General features: G+C 44.7%; 1 protein-coding gene across 3 annotated transcripts in view; it reads left to right on the top strand.

Moving 5' to 3' along the window:
- LOC138982464 (protein mono-ADP-ribosyltransferase PARP14-like) overlaps window positions 1–12,211 on the top strand; it is a 53,108-nt gene that overhangs the window by 15,481 nt on the left and 25,416 nt on the right. For all 3 annotated transcript variants that reach the window (XM_070355758.1, XM_070355757.1, XM_070355759.1), the window contains exons 7-11: window positions 2,949–3,188; window positions 5,971–6,264; window positions 6,812–7,054; window positions 9,426–9,659; window positions 10,481–12,015. In XM_070355758.1, the coding sequence (XP_070211859.1) occupies window positions 2,949–3,188; window positions 5,971–6,264; window positions 6,812–7,054; window positions 9,426–9,659; window positions 10,481–12,015 (2,546 nt within the window). The remainder of the gene's footprint in view (window positions 1–2,948; window positions 3,189–5,970; window positions 6,265–6,811; window positions 7,055–9,425; window positions 9,660–10,480; window positions 12,016–12,211) is intronic.

The following is a 12,211-nucleotide window of genomic DNA, read 5'->3' as shown; positions in this document are numbered from 1 at the left end:
TGTTTTTAGTTGTAACAAACTCACTTTGTTGGAAAAACATGTCCTTTGAATTGTGTGCCAACATTTATTTTGTAGAATTTGAGTGTGTAAATAGTAAATTGCTGAACACAATACTGTGAAACCTGCCTATCCTTCTTGAAATGCTCAAAACGCAGGAAGTCAACAGCCGGAGTCACCGGAAGTGGTGCCCGAGGCAGGGCAAAAGTTTGAATCAACCCGCGATTGGAGTGTTTCAACACTAACTTCCTGTGTGTGGCATGGCGAAAAACAGAAGCCTGAAAAATGTCCATCATTTGCTCCTTGTCTAACGGAGCTTTGTCTGCCGGTTTATTGCTAAGTACAGGAGAGGCAGAATCAACCAGAGACTCAGAAGGAGGATCAATCACATCACTAAATGAAGTATCATTGATAGGGTCCGTAACATGAACCGTAGGATTGGCTTTAGTTTTCTTAGCTGACCGCTTAGAAGAAGAATCTGAACTCGCTGACGCAGAAGCACGTTTTTTAGGTTCTTTGTCAGACATGTTGACTGAAAAAGTTGTATCAAACAATTTCTACAACAGAAAACGCTAGCCACAATACGAAATAGAAGGGTCTCACCCGAACGTAGAGAAAACCAGGGAAAAACTCAGCTCCAAAAAAGCTGAAACGGCCAAAAAAGGCCGGAGCGTGAACCAACACGTCTGAGCAGCTCAGGCGTTGGAAGAGAAGTGAGAAGAAGATGGCGGCCGCGTGTCACGTGGCGTTAAGGGGAGCCTACCCTGGGGTATCACGTGGTCTAGTGACTGTGTTTACGTGATTTTCTTTAGGGGAGTGGCTTCCCTTGTGTAATCAGGGAAGCGTGTTCAACGTTTAAGCACTTATTATTATTATTATTATTATGAACATTTGTGCGCCTAATCTAAATATAGCCCTAGGCGCTTACAAAATATAAAATACATAGTGAACATTATACGAAACACAAATCGACAAGGACCAAGACACTCGGACTCATACACTCGCAGACAGGCGCACAGCGAGAGCGCGACGCACTCACTCATACCAACTACGGGCACATGCATTCTAGACGGAAAAACAGTCGTAAATAAATAAATAAATTATTGGATACATAAAGTTAGTTGAGAGAAGAAGAATAGAGCTGGAAAGGGAAGAAGAAGGAGAAAGAAAGAGACAGATCAAGGACCAGCAGGAGAGGGGGATGGGTGGTCATTAACGGACTAGTGAGGGAAGAGGTGTGTTTTGAGTGAGGTTTTGAATGATTGCATCGATGTGGAGTGCCTGAGTGAATGCGGGAGTTGGTTCCAGATGGATGGGGCCTGGTAAGAGAAGGTGCGCTGGCCATATGTTTTGGTGCGTGCTGATGGTATCCTAAAAAGGCGGGTGTCTGCGGAGGATCTTAGGGAGCGAGAGGGGGAGTAGACATCAAGAAGGTCAGAAAGATAGCTAGGGGACGATAGATCAAAGTTTCTGAAGCAGAGTGTGGAGATCTTGAACTGAATCCTCTGTTAAACAGGCAGCCAGTGTAGGGTTTGAAGAAGAGGGGTGATGTGGTCATGCTTGGAAGAACGAAAGATGAGGTGGGCGGCATGATTCTGAACACGCTGAAGCTTTTCGATGATGTAGTTGGGAGAGCCAGATAGAATGGAATTGCAATAATCGAGTCGGGATAGGACAAAGGCGCAGAGCAGAGTTTTAGTGGCATCCTCAGTGAGGAGATGACGGATGGAGGAGATACGGCGGATTTCAAAGAAGCAAGTGCGACAGACATTGGCAACATGCTGATGGAAGGACAGGGACTGGTCAAGAGTGACACCTAGGTTGCGGACAGCAGGAGAAAGAGCAATAGAAGAACCATTCAGATCGACAGACGAGGGAAGAGAAGGATGATTGAGATGTTTTTTAGGAGAGACAAGAATCATTTCGGTTTTCTCCTCATTAAGCTTCAGCTTATTCAGGTCCATCCACGCCTTGAGGTCGGTGATGCAAGACTGGGTGGAGGCAATGAGGCGAGGGAGGTCAGAGATAGGTCCAGAGAGATAGAGTTGGTTGTCGTCGGAGAAGCTGTGGTGAGAGAGAAAGTGGTGAGCAGCAATTGAAGGGATGGGTTGGGTGTAAAGGACGAACAAAATAGGCCCCAGGACGGAGCCCTGGGGCACACCGTACTGTAGAGGAGAAGCAGAAAAAGATAGGCCGTTCACAGAGACAGACTGGTAGCGATCGGTGAGATAGGACTGAAACCAAGAAAGGACAGACTGAGAAATGCCAAAAGAGTTTTGAAGGCGGGACAAGAGCACGGCATGATCAATAGTGTCAAATGCCGCGCTCAGGTCCAGCAGAGAGAGAAGGCAGACGTCGTTGTTGTCGAGTGCAGTCAGTATGTCGTTGCTTATTTTCAGTAGAGTGGTTTCCGTCGAGTGTCCAGAGCGATAGGCAGATTGATTGCAGTAGAGAAGGTGGTTGGCTTCAAGATGGTCCAAAAGCTGGGAGAGTACGATTTTTTCTGTTATTTTGGAGAGAAATGAGAGATTAGACACTGGTCTGTAGTTCTTCAGATTTTCAGGATCCAAGGAAGGTTTCTTGAGAAGAGGTCGGAGGATAGCGGATTTGAAAATGGCAGGAAAGGACCCAGATGAGAGAGAGGCGTTGATGACGGAGGTGAAATGCGGGAGGAGAGTATCTAGACAGTGAGTGAGGATAGAGGCGGGAAGGGGGTCAAGTTCGCATGTTTTGATGCCGGCGTGCATGATAGTTTTTCTGACTGTGCTTTCGGTAACAGGCTGAAATGAGGAGAAGGCAGGGCCAGAATAGGAGGGGTCAGGGATGGGGGACTGGGTGGGGGAGAGAGCGTCAAGAGACTGGCGTCAAGAGACTTATAACGGAAGTAAAATGCTATTTTATGAGATTTGGGGAAGTAATATGTAATTTAATGCATGGGTATGTATTTGCAGTGGCTGACCGTGTTGCAAGTCTGCCTCACAAAGTTGGAGGGCTGCAGCTTGAAGTCAGAATTGCTCCAATTGAGGATCCCACCCCTCCTTCAACTGTCATGGTCAAAGGCTTAGATCTGAGGAAAGATGAAGTGTGTCGCTTGTACTTTGAGAATCCGAGGAAGGGAGGTGGAGATATCGCTGAACTTGTTGTGGATGAGGATCAAGAAGCCATTTTCATCACTTTTGAAGACCCGGAAGGTAAGCCTACATGGGATAAAGCCTACATGGGATAAAGCGTAACTACCACGATAAATATTAGTTAACACTTTCTACCCCACCTATGTTGACCAAGTTTTTTTTAGCCGAGACCAGCTGTGCTGCAGCAGGTCACTCAGAATTGTAGTAACTGTGTAGTAATTGTGTATCAACACGCTGGAATGCAGGCATTAAATCGACATTACAGGAAGCGACTGAAGTGACTGTGTGTATGGATATATCCGTACCAGGTCAGATAGAGCAATATGAGTGGGTACGGATATATCCGTACCTGGGAGAAAATGAGTTAATGTCTGATAAACAAAGGGAAGTAACCGCTCTATTTACATGGGACATGCATGTGTAATAGAGTAAGTAAGAGTTATGGGGAACTAATCTCCTGGCACCTGAGACAAAAACAAGCAATGAAACAAACAAGCGACTATCAAATATTCCAAGAAATATTTCAAAAAGTGTGATTTTGGTCATACTATCCCAGGGCCTCACATCCATGAGAGGTAGCATAGGACAAATGTCCTGGCCAATGTAAAAGTGATAGGACATTTGTCCTGAACAAAAACAAATCAATAGGACATTTTTTTCCCGTAACAAAACGTAAATATAATTAAACTTGACTAGTTTCTTGGCACGAGGGTAAAAGAACAAAAATACTTTTTTTGGCAAAAAGTGAGCAGCTTTGACTGCCACAGCTGCCCCCTTTTCTTGTTTTGTCAGCTGTCGGGTTTCAACTATCTCCTTGTCTCTCTGGAGAGATGGCACTTGCACACTAACAGCATGGTCTTTGGTTTCTTGATGATCGATTTGCGAAAGTTCGAACAGCCAACGGTAAAAGTGTTGGACTTCCCTGTGCGCTGACATGGTGCAAAACATAAGTTTCCTCTCTGGGTCATGCAACACCCACGGGAATGATGTCGCCCAGCTTGAGACGAAGTTACGCGTGGGGGTGAGGGAGGGGTAGTATCTTTCTTCGGCTCCGATGTTTGACCATCGCGATCGACATTCTCACCTGGGCGATCGGGCTCTAACTGCTCTGGGGCTGGAGGAAGCTCAGTTTCCGTGCTACTGACAGATGAGGGAAGGGACTTGAAGTGTAATTTCTTCTGTCCCTTTTCTGGGATCAGATTTCGTTTAGGCGGCATATTTGTTATTTTCGGGGAAAGCGCGAAGGGAGGCAACTCTCAACTGGCTTCGAGCATTCCGAGTTGCGAGCCTTGGAAACTCTTTGGTACTAGAGGCACAAAGTGTCTAATTTCGTCTGCCACACATTGCTTCGCAATTCATCGATAAATTAGCATTCAAACTACTGTAAATTGAGAAGTACTGACGATGTCCGGATCAAATGATAGAATAATCGGACATTGACCACTTTGTGACAAAAACAATAGGACATTTGTCCTCCTGCATGAAAAATGTATAGGACATTTGAAAAATATATCCTCATATGTCCGATGTCCGACGTGGATGTGAGGCCCTGCTATCCTAAACATCTCCAAACTAGTGCAGCAGGAGATGATTTCTTAATCTTAGTCTTTACATTAAAGGCACAGTCAGCCTCCCATAAACCATCACAGACACTGTCAGGCTTTTACACACAGTACAAACACCCTTTCATTTAAACACTCACCGCTTGAGAACATCCATGGTGCCCTCCGTAAAGAGCGAACAATTTTCAAAGAATTTATTTTTGCGTGGTTTATCTTGCCCCTGAGCCATCGTGAACCCGTGTGATTTAGTTTCCTTTTTTTCACAATTTAGTCGTCAGTTTCTGATTTCAATGCGACTTGCTGTTAGCTTATCTGCAATAGCACGTTATTGTGTACAGTTGTCACACGAACTAGAGCGGTGGCGGTTGCCTGTTCACAGGAACTGGCGCTATGCAGAACCGTCGTCTGCTATGAGAAAGACGTTTTGCGTGACACGTTTCCAGACTTTTCTTTTTTCAAACTTTCAAAACTTCAAATTGTACTGATCTTGTTTTGATGAAAAAAGAATTCTTTTATGATTTAAGAATGTTTGTGTAACAAGCTGTCAATTTATTATTTAGATAAAAGTTAGGTCTAGCATCAAAACGAGGCGCCTGATAGTCCGTTTGGATAGTCCACGGAAATAAATTCTTTGAAAATGTCTCACTCTCAACAGAAAGCAGCCAGGATGTTCCCGTTCGGTGAGCGTTCAAATGAAAGTATGCTTGCACTGTATGTAGAGGCTCGGGGACCTCAGTGATGGTTTACGGGAGGCATACTGTGCCTTTAATCTCAGAACAGTGGTCCCATGAAACTTGCAGTTTTCTTCTCAGTTTATTATACATCCAGAATATTACTTGTAATAAAAGGTTGAGCATGCGATGACTGAGTGTATATACAATATACATATGTATATTGTACACAACTTCCATACAGTCAGTACGGGGCACTAAGGGTAAGAAGTGCCTACAGTGGAACCATGGACCACTTTTAAGACCTCTAAAAATCTGAGAAAATCAGGTCTTAAAAAAGAGCTACTCTTAAGTTAATATGGGGAGGGGGGGGGGTCTTAAAAGGGGGGTTCCACTGTAATGAAATAAATACTAGCATCTTATTTTCAGATCAGTTTTATGAAGCTTGTATATGGTGCAAGAGGACTTATAAATGTGCAATACAAAATCATTTTTGTGAACTAAAAGGATAACTTGGAAAATGTAAACTTCTTCACAATATTATCATAGTCTTGAAAGCAAAACAAAAAGACCTTTAATTTTTGCTCTTTGTTGAATCCTTTTTTTAAGTGGCACAGAAAGTTATCACCATGCCACACAAAATTGGAGGCCGTGACCTTGAGGTGTCCTTGTACACGCCAAAGAAAGCAGCACCAATGCGACACAAGTCCCAGGAGCCTGCAGAGGAAGAAGAAGAAGCTCCACTGCGAACTGTTGTGTTTCATATTGGTCAGGAGACTTCAGAGAGCGAGGACACCTACGCCCTTTACTTTGAAAGCCCTCGACATGGGGGTGGAGAGGTGGAAAAAGTCAACATTGACAAAGAGAAAGGCCTTGTTTATGTCACCTTTGAGGAGCCTTCAGGTTAGTGAGCTTGCAGGGTATTTAGAAAATGAAGGAAGCGATCATGGGCTTACCTCAGGTCTCTATTTGCAAAATTCTTCAAGAGGAGGAGTGTTATTGTTCATGAATGCAGTTGCTTTCCAAGGAGTTCTTTTGAAAATGGATCTGAAACTTTTTGGTCATTTCTTGCACCAGATAAGTAGTGTTGAAATACTAATGTGAAGAAAAAAACAACAACAGGTTATTATCAGATAACACTCATTTTACTTATGGGATCACATACCTTTCAGTATCCTGTTTCCTGTAAAACCAGGACCACAACATTAATTATCAAGTTATTTGCCTCAACCTTTTCAGAAGGTGACGGAAACATGCAGTGGAGTATCAAGTATTGGATACCGTAGTGTGGATGAGGAAATAAAAATGAAATAACTGCTTACTTGTGCTCAGGTGCATGTGCTTATACATATTGATTAAACAGATATTACTGTGACTGTTGAAAAGAACAGTTGAAACACCCCTGTTACATTGTGGCAATCTATTTACTTCCCACTGTTACAATGTGCAGTGGCGGAGAGAGTGGCAGGGAAAACACACAGGATCGCAGGTCGCCAAGTGGAGGTCACGCTTTTCCAACCCCCCAAGCCCAGGCCTACGTACCCCAACAAGCTGCTGTTCAAGAACATCGCGGACGGCACTACGCGTGACTGCCTCTGTATGTACCTGGAACGTATCACAGGTCTGGAACCTGCCGAAGTTTTGTACGGGGACGAAGTGGGAACCGTACTGGTCACCTTTGCCGAAGAGCCAGGTTTGTGAAATTATTGCAATCTTCTTTCATGAAGCATTTGATACGTGGTGCAGCAGTTAGGCACCGCATGGGTCCTGCACCTCCGCTTTTGGTCATGGACGTAAACATCCCTCCCCTAGATCGACTGCCTACCAGGGCTGTTGAGCTCAGTCTGCCCACCGATGAGTAGAACACATCGGCCCCTCACTTCGCTTAGCCCGCTAGCAGAAGCGGTATACCGGGTCGTGGCCACTGTCATCCCTAACAGCTTTCTTGGAGCCAGAAGTGAGAGTTGAGTGTTGAGTGAGGACCAGTGTTCCCGTCCATCCCCAAAGGGGGAGCTGCTGCCAGGTTCACAAAGGTGCTACAGCAGTCCCTCTCATGAACGGACACCCTTGGGCCATAGCAAAACTGTCCGTACATTGCAGGTGTCCGGTCACGGGAGGGGTGACCACACCACCCCCTCCCCCATACACTCACACAGAGACACACAAACAACAGAATTGAGTCTATGCTAATCACTTCTTGTGGCTACTAAACAATAACAATTAACTCCTTATACTTCTTTAAACGTTCTGTAAAAAGGATTTGTATGAAAAGTGTTGAAAAGAAGAGATAAAATAAATCCTCAAGGCAGTGAACACACTCACCATGCACTGACATACGAAAGCAGCCACACAAACACAGCACAGAGGAGCGTGTGCAGATGCTTTGCAAGAATAAGCTTGAAAACCAGTTTGAATAAATAGCAGCAGATAGAGCTGCATGTCATAATCATGTAATTTTTTTTTTTCTTGTCTGGCTTTATTGACTGTGGTTTCTGTTGTTTACGTCCAACAGACAAGAATAAATAGCACAGTGCAGTTTCATGTTGGCATCTTCGCATGTACTTCACTCCTGACCAAAACTACCCCCCCTCCCGATGGGTACACGTGCACTCAAGTTATCAGTGACTGTCATCACGCCATTGCGGCTGTGATCTTTGTACCAAGAGCCGGACTGCTCTGTTATCGATTTTGTTGTGGTGAAAATTTGACGATGGTCTGTCCGTACATTGGAGGTATGACCTGCTGTTGGGACCAAAAATGAGTGTTCGCGTCCACGTTTTGCAGGTGTCCGTTTAAGGGGGGGGGGGGGGGGGGGGCAAATATAGAAGGAAAACACTCCGTGCCGAGCAAATGTGTCCGTACATGTCAGGTGTCCGCTCACGCCGGGGGCCGTACATTACAGGGACTGCTGTACCTCTCCTCAGACACCCCATACACCCCATTATTGCAATGTGAGACTCCTCCGATGCGGAGGCACCTGCCAATAAAGGACAACTTTTGGTGTCCCTTTCCCTGTTAACTTGATGAAACTGTCATGAAAGGACACCTTAAGTGAACCAACAGCTCGGGTCGGTCCCAAGGGTTCCGCAGATTACCATTATTGATGTAGTTTGATGCTGCATTTAAAAACCACCGGTGCATTAACTGCATGTACAGCTTTCCTCACTCATGAAATTGTAATGTGTTGTGAGGGCACCCAATCAAAAATATTTTTTTTTAATTTTTTGTCTGTTCAGTCTCACTGCTGTGCTCTTCTTGATATGTATTTATCAGTCCAACAAAAAAATCCCCTAGTGTAGAGACTTTTTTGGTTATCTGTTCTCCTGGACATACCTTGAAATACATTTGAAATACAAATTATTCTAGTAACACACACACACATACAATCAATCAATCAATCAATATGAGGCTTATATCGCGCGTATTCCGTGGGTACAGTTCTAAGCGCAGGGATTTATATATATATATATATTTATGTATATATATATTTTTTTAATGCAATTTATATCGCGCACATATTCAAGGCGCAGGGATTTATTTATGCCGTGTGAGATGGAAATTTTTTTTTACACAATACATCACGCATTCACATTGGCCAGCAGATCGCAGCCATTTCGGCGCATATCCTACTTTTCACGGCCTATTATTCCAAGTCACACGGGTATTTTGGTGGACATTTTTATCTATGCCTATACAATTTTGCCAGGAAAGACCCTTTTGTCAATCGTGGGATCTTTAACGTGCACACCCCAATGTAATATTCACGAAGGGACCTCGGTTTTTCGTCTCATCCGAAAGACTAGCACTTGAACCCACCACCTAGGTTAGGAAAGGGGGGAGAAAATTGCTAACGCCCTGACCCAGGGTCGAACTCGCAACCTCTCGCTTCCGAGCGCAAGTGCGTTACCACTCGGCCACACACACACACACACACACACACACACACACACACACACACACACACACACACACACACACACACACACACACACACACACACACACACACACACACACACACACACTCTCCCATTAAAATGGCAACATACATGTGTTTTCCCTTAGATCTAGTCAAGACAGCACAGTTCTGCCAGAAGAGGGAGTTGGAAAAACGGCAGCTGACTGTGGCCAAGGTTCCAATCTCCAACTGTCTGTTGGTGGAAAATCTCAATGACAGGACGACAGAGGACACTGTGGAGCTGTACTTTGAGAACAAGCGCAGTGGAGGGGGTGCTGTGGAGAAAGTAGAGATGGTGCCAGAGGAGAACAAGTGTTTCGTCTTCTTTGAAGATCATGAGGGTGAGTTATGGCTGTGAAATTTGGATGAGGAGATGCAAATGAAACAGATGCTTACTTGTGTGTGCATATATATTTGCTATACTCATATCTTGGATGACTTGTTATTTAGAACCTCTAATGTCCTGTCCATCTGTTTATTTTGATGACGGTGTTTGAAGTTAACACCAATTTGTTTTATCCGCAACAAGCTTCTGGTGATTACTGAACTACAGATGTAGTACATTAAGTTGGTAGTGAGAGGAAATCTTCGATCACTTAAAGGCTGACATAGTCCTATTTAATTAGTTTAATTACTTCCAGGGCTTTTCACATCGTTGCGGGGATGTATAAATTAAGCTTCCTGAAAAGTTTAAGGTTTGAAGTCCTTACCATTTACGGGAAATAATTAATTCCTTATTGCATTGTTTAGCAACAGTTCTCCAGGACGGGCTATTTTTATACCGTTGACGTCACTTCGTGACGTTTCGTAAACCAAAGATGGCGTTTGAGACTGTTCTGTTTACATTCGACACTATCAACACTACTTTGCAATACTGAAATAATTATTTCTGTGTTCGAAAGCTACAGCCAATCGTTATTATATCCCCTTAGGTACAGTTTTATAACATTATTGGCACATGTAAACAATATGAATTAATTAATGTACGCTACGAGTATGGCAGCCTTTAATGACTCCCTCTATCTACTTTCAGCAGACAATATTTTGGTTAAAATTTGTTCATGCATTCGTCTGTCTGTCTATACATGTCTGCATCTCGATTTATGTCTGCCTGTTTTTTCCACGAGTGTACATCCACAGACATTGTATATTTGACTTTCAGTTCTAGACGGAGTGCTGCAGAAGCCACACAAGATTGATGGGGCTCCGCTGTCAGTGAAACGCTACATGGAGTGTCTGGGTCAGTCTGGGGGAAGTCAGGACCCCACCGCATTCACCGCACCCAAGCCTGTGGTGATGACCAACGTAGATCCTTACAAAGTTGCCTTTCTCCGTCAGTCCCAGGAAATTAAGGCCGGCTTTCTTCAGCAGCTCTCCAACAGCCATGCAGAGGTGAAGTTTGAGGGGGACAACTTAAGCATCGCTTGCAGCCTGAACCCGTCAGTCCCCAAGGCTCGCATCCTTGCTCGCACCTGGGCCACGGATGTCCAGCAGGTAGCGGGAGAGTTTCTGGGGATGATTGACGTCCTCAAGCGTCATCTGGTGCAGCAGATTTGGCCTGAAGTGGAGACGGCCGTGAGGTCAGCAAACATCGCCAGCCCTAAAGGAGCCGCATTCTTTCCTGTGCCAGAGGAGAGTGCCTTTGTTGTGGTGGGCATGAAGAGCATGGCGAAAGAGCTCCTCGACAAGATCAACGTCGTGGCCTCAAAGGTGGAGGAGGAGATTGAACGCAAGAGTCAGGAGGTGACAGAAACCAACTCCAAGCTGGAGCCTTACAAACTTCGACTGCTGCTTGCCATGGGTTTCCAGATAGAAGCTGGCAAGCGTCATGAAGGTCTCAGAATTGACATCAACATAAGAAAGAACAGCATCGTCTTCCAAGGTTTGCTGAAGGACGTAAAGGAATCCCAGGTTGAAATGTATGAAACCCTGCAAGCCGTCACGCGTGAGAAGATTACTGAAATGTCAGACATGCAGAAAAAGGTCCTAGACACCAAGGAGACGAAGCCCTATATCGTTCAGAAATTCAAAGCTGACAAAATCGCTGCCGTCTGGGAAATAGGCCAAAAGGGAGAAGTGATGGTCCATGCTTTCAATGACAAAAATCTGGTTAAAGCAGTCCACATTATCAAGAAGTCTGTGCCAGAGCATGTGTGTCAGCTGAATCCAGAGTCAGCCCAGCTGCTGATCTCACAGGACTGGAAGAGCCTTGTCAACCGCCAGATTTCTGCTCATCCAGGCTTGCTCCTGATTGCACCTTCCCACGACAACCAGCAGGTTTTTATTGCCTGCACAGACAACATCATGCATGGCGTGGTGGAGGATATCGAGATGTTTCTGCGGGAGAACACCATCTATTCCCAGGTCATGCGCTTCTCTCCAAGCAGGCAGGTCTTCATTCATTCACACTGGCAAGGCAAGCTTCAAAACATTGGGGAGAGGCTCAGAGCGTACAGAGTGCAGCTCTCCTTAAAAGAAGCTGGGACGGAAATGTATGTGAAGGGCACAGAGCAAGGCTTGCAAGAAGTCAGGAAAAACCTGGAACAACTGGGTGAGAAGATCATATGCCACGAGCAGGTGTGTACTGACCAAGGCACCGTGAAGTTACTGAATTCCAACTGTGAGAAAGACCTGAAGATGATTGGCCGTGGATCTCACTGTGTGTTGGGACTGCAGCGAGAACCAGCAGATCTGCAGGTAAGATCTTTTCACAGAATTTTTAGTGTACAGCCTCTGTAATACTAACATATGTATTGTGCATGTTTAGTATTAGTAATAAGAATGTGATGCATGTTTCTAACGCATAAAGTACATGTAAGTGTAAAATTATGTCACGTTTTTCTCTGAGAGATTATTTGTTGTCAATTTTGTCACCCAATGAGGGAGGAAAATG

Source organism: Littorina saxatilis, linkage group LG12 (genome assembly GCF_037325665.1).
Source record: "Littorina saxatilis isolate snail1 linkage group LG12, US_GU_Lsax_2.0, whole genome shotgun sequence".
In the NCBI taxonomy this organism is placed as follows: domain Eukaryota; kingdom Metazoa; phylum Mollusca; class Gastropoda; order Littorinimorpha; family Littorinidae; genus Littorina; species Littorina saxatilis.
The sequence above is the reverse complement of the archived record's forward strand: the minus strand, read 5'-3'. Positions and strand labels throughout refer to the sequence as shown.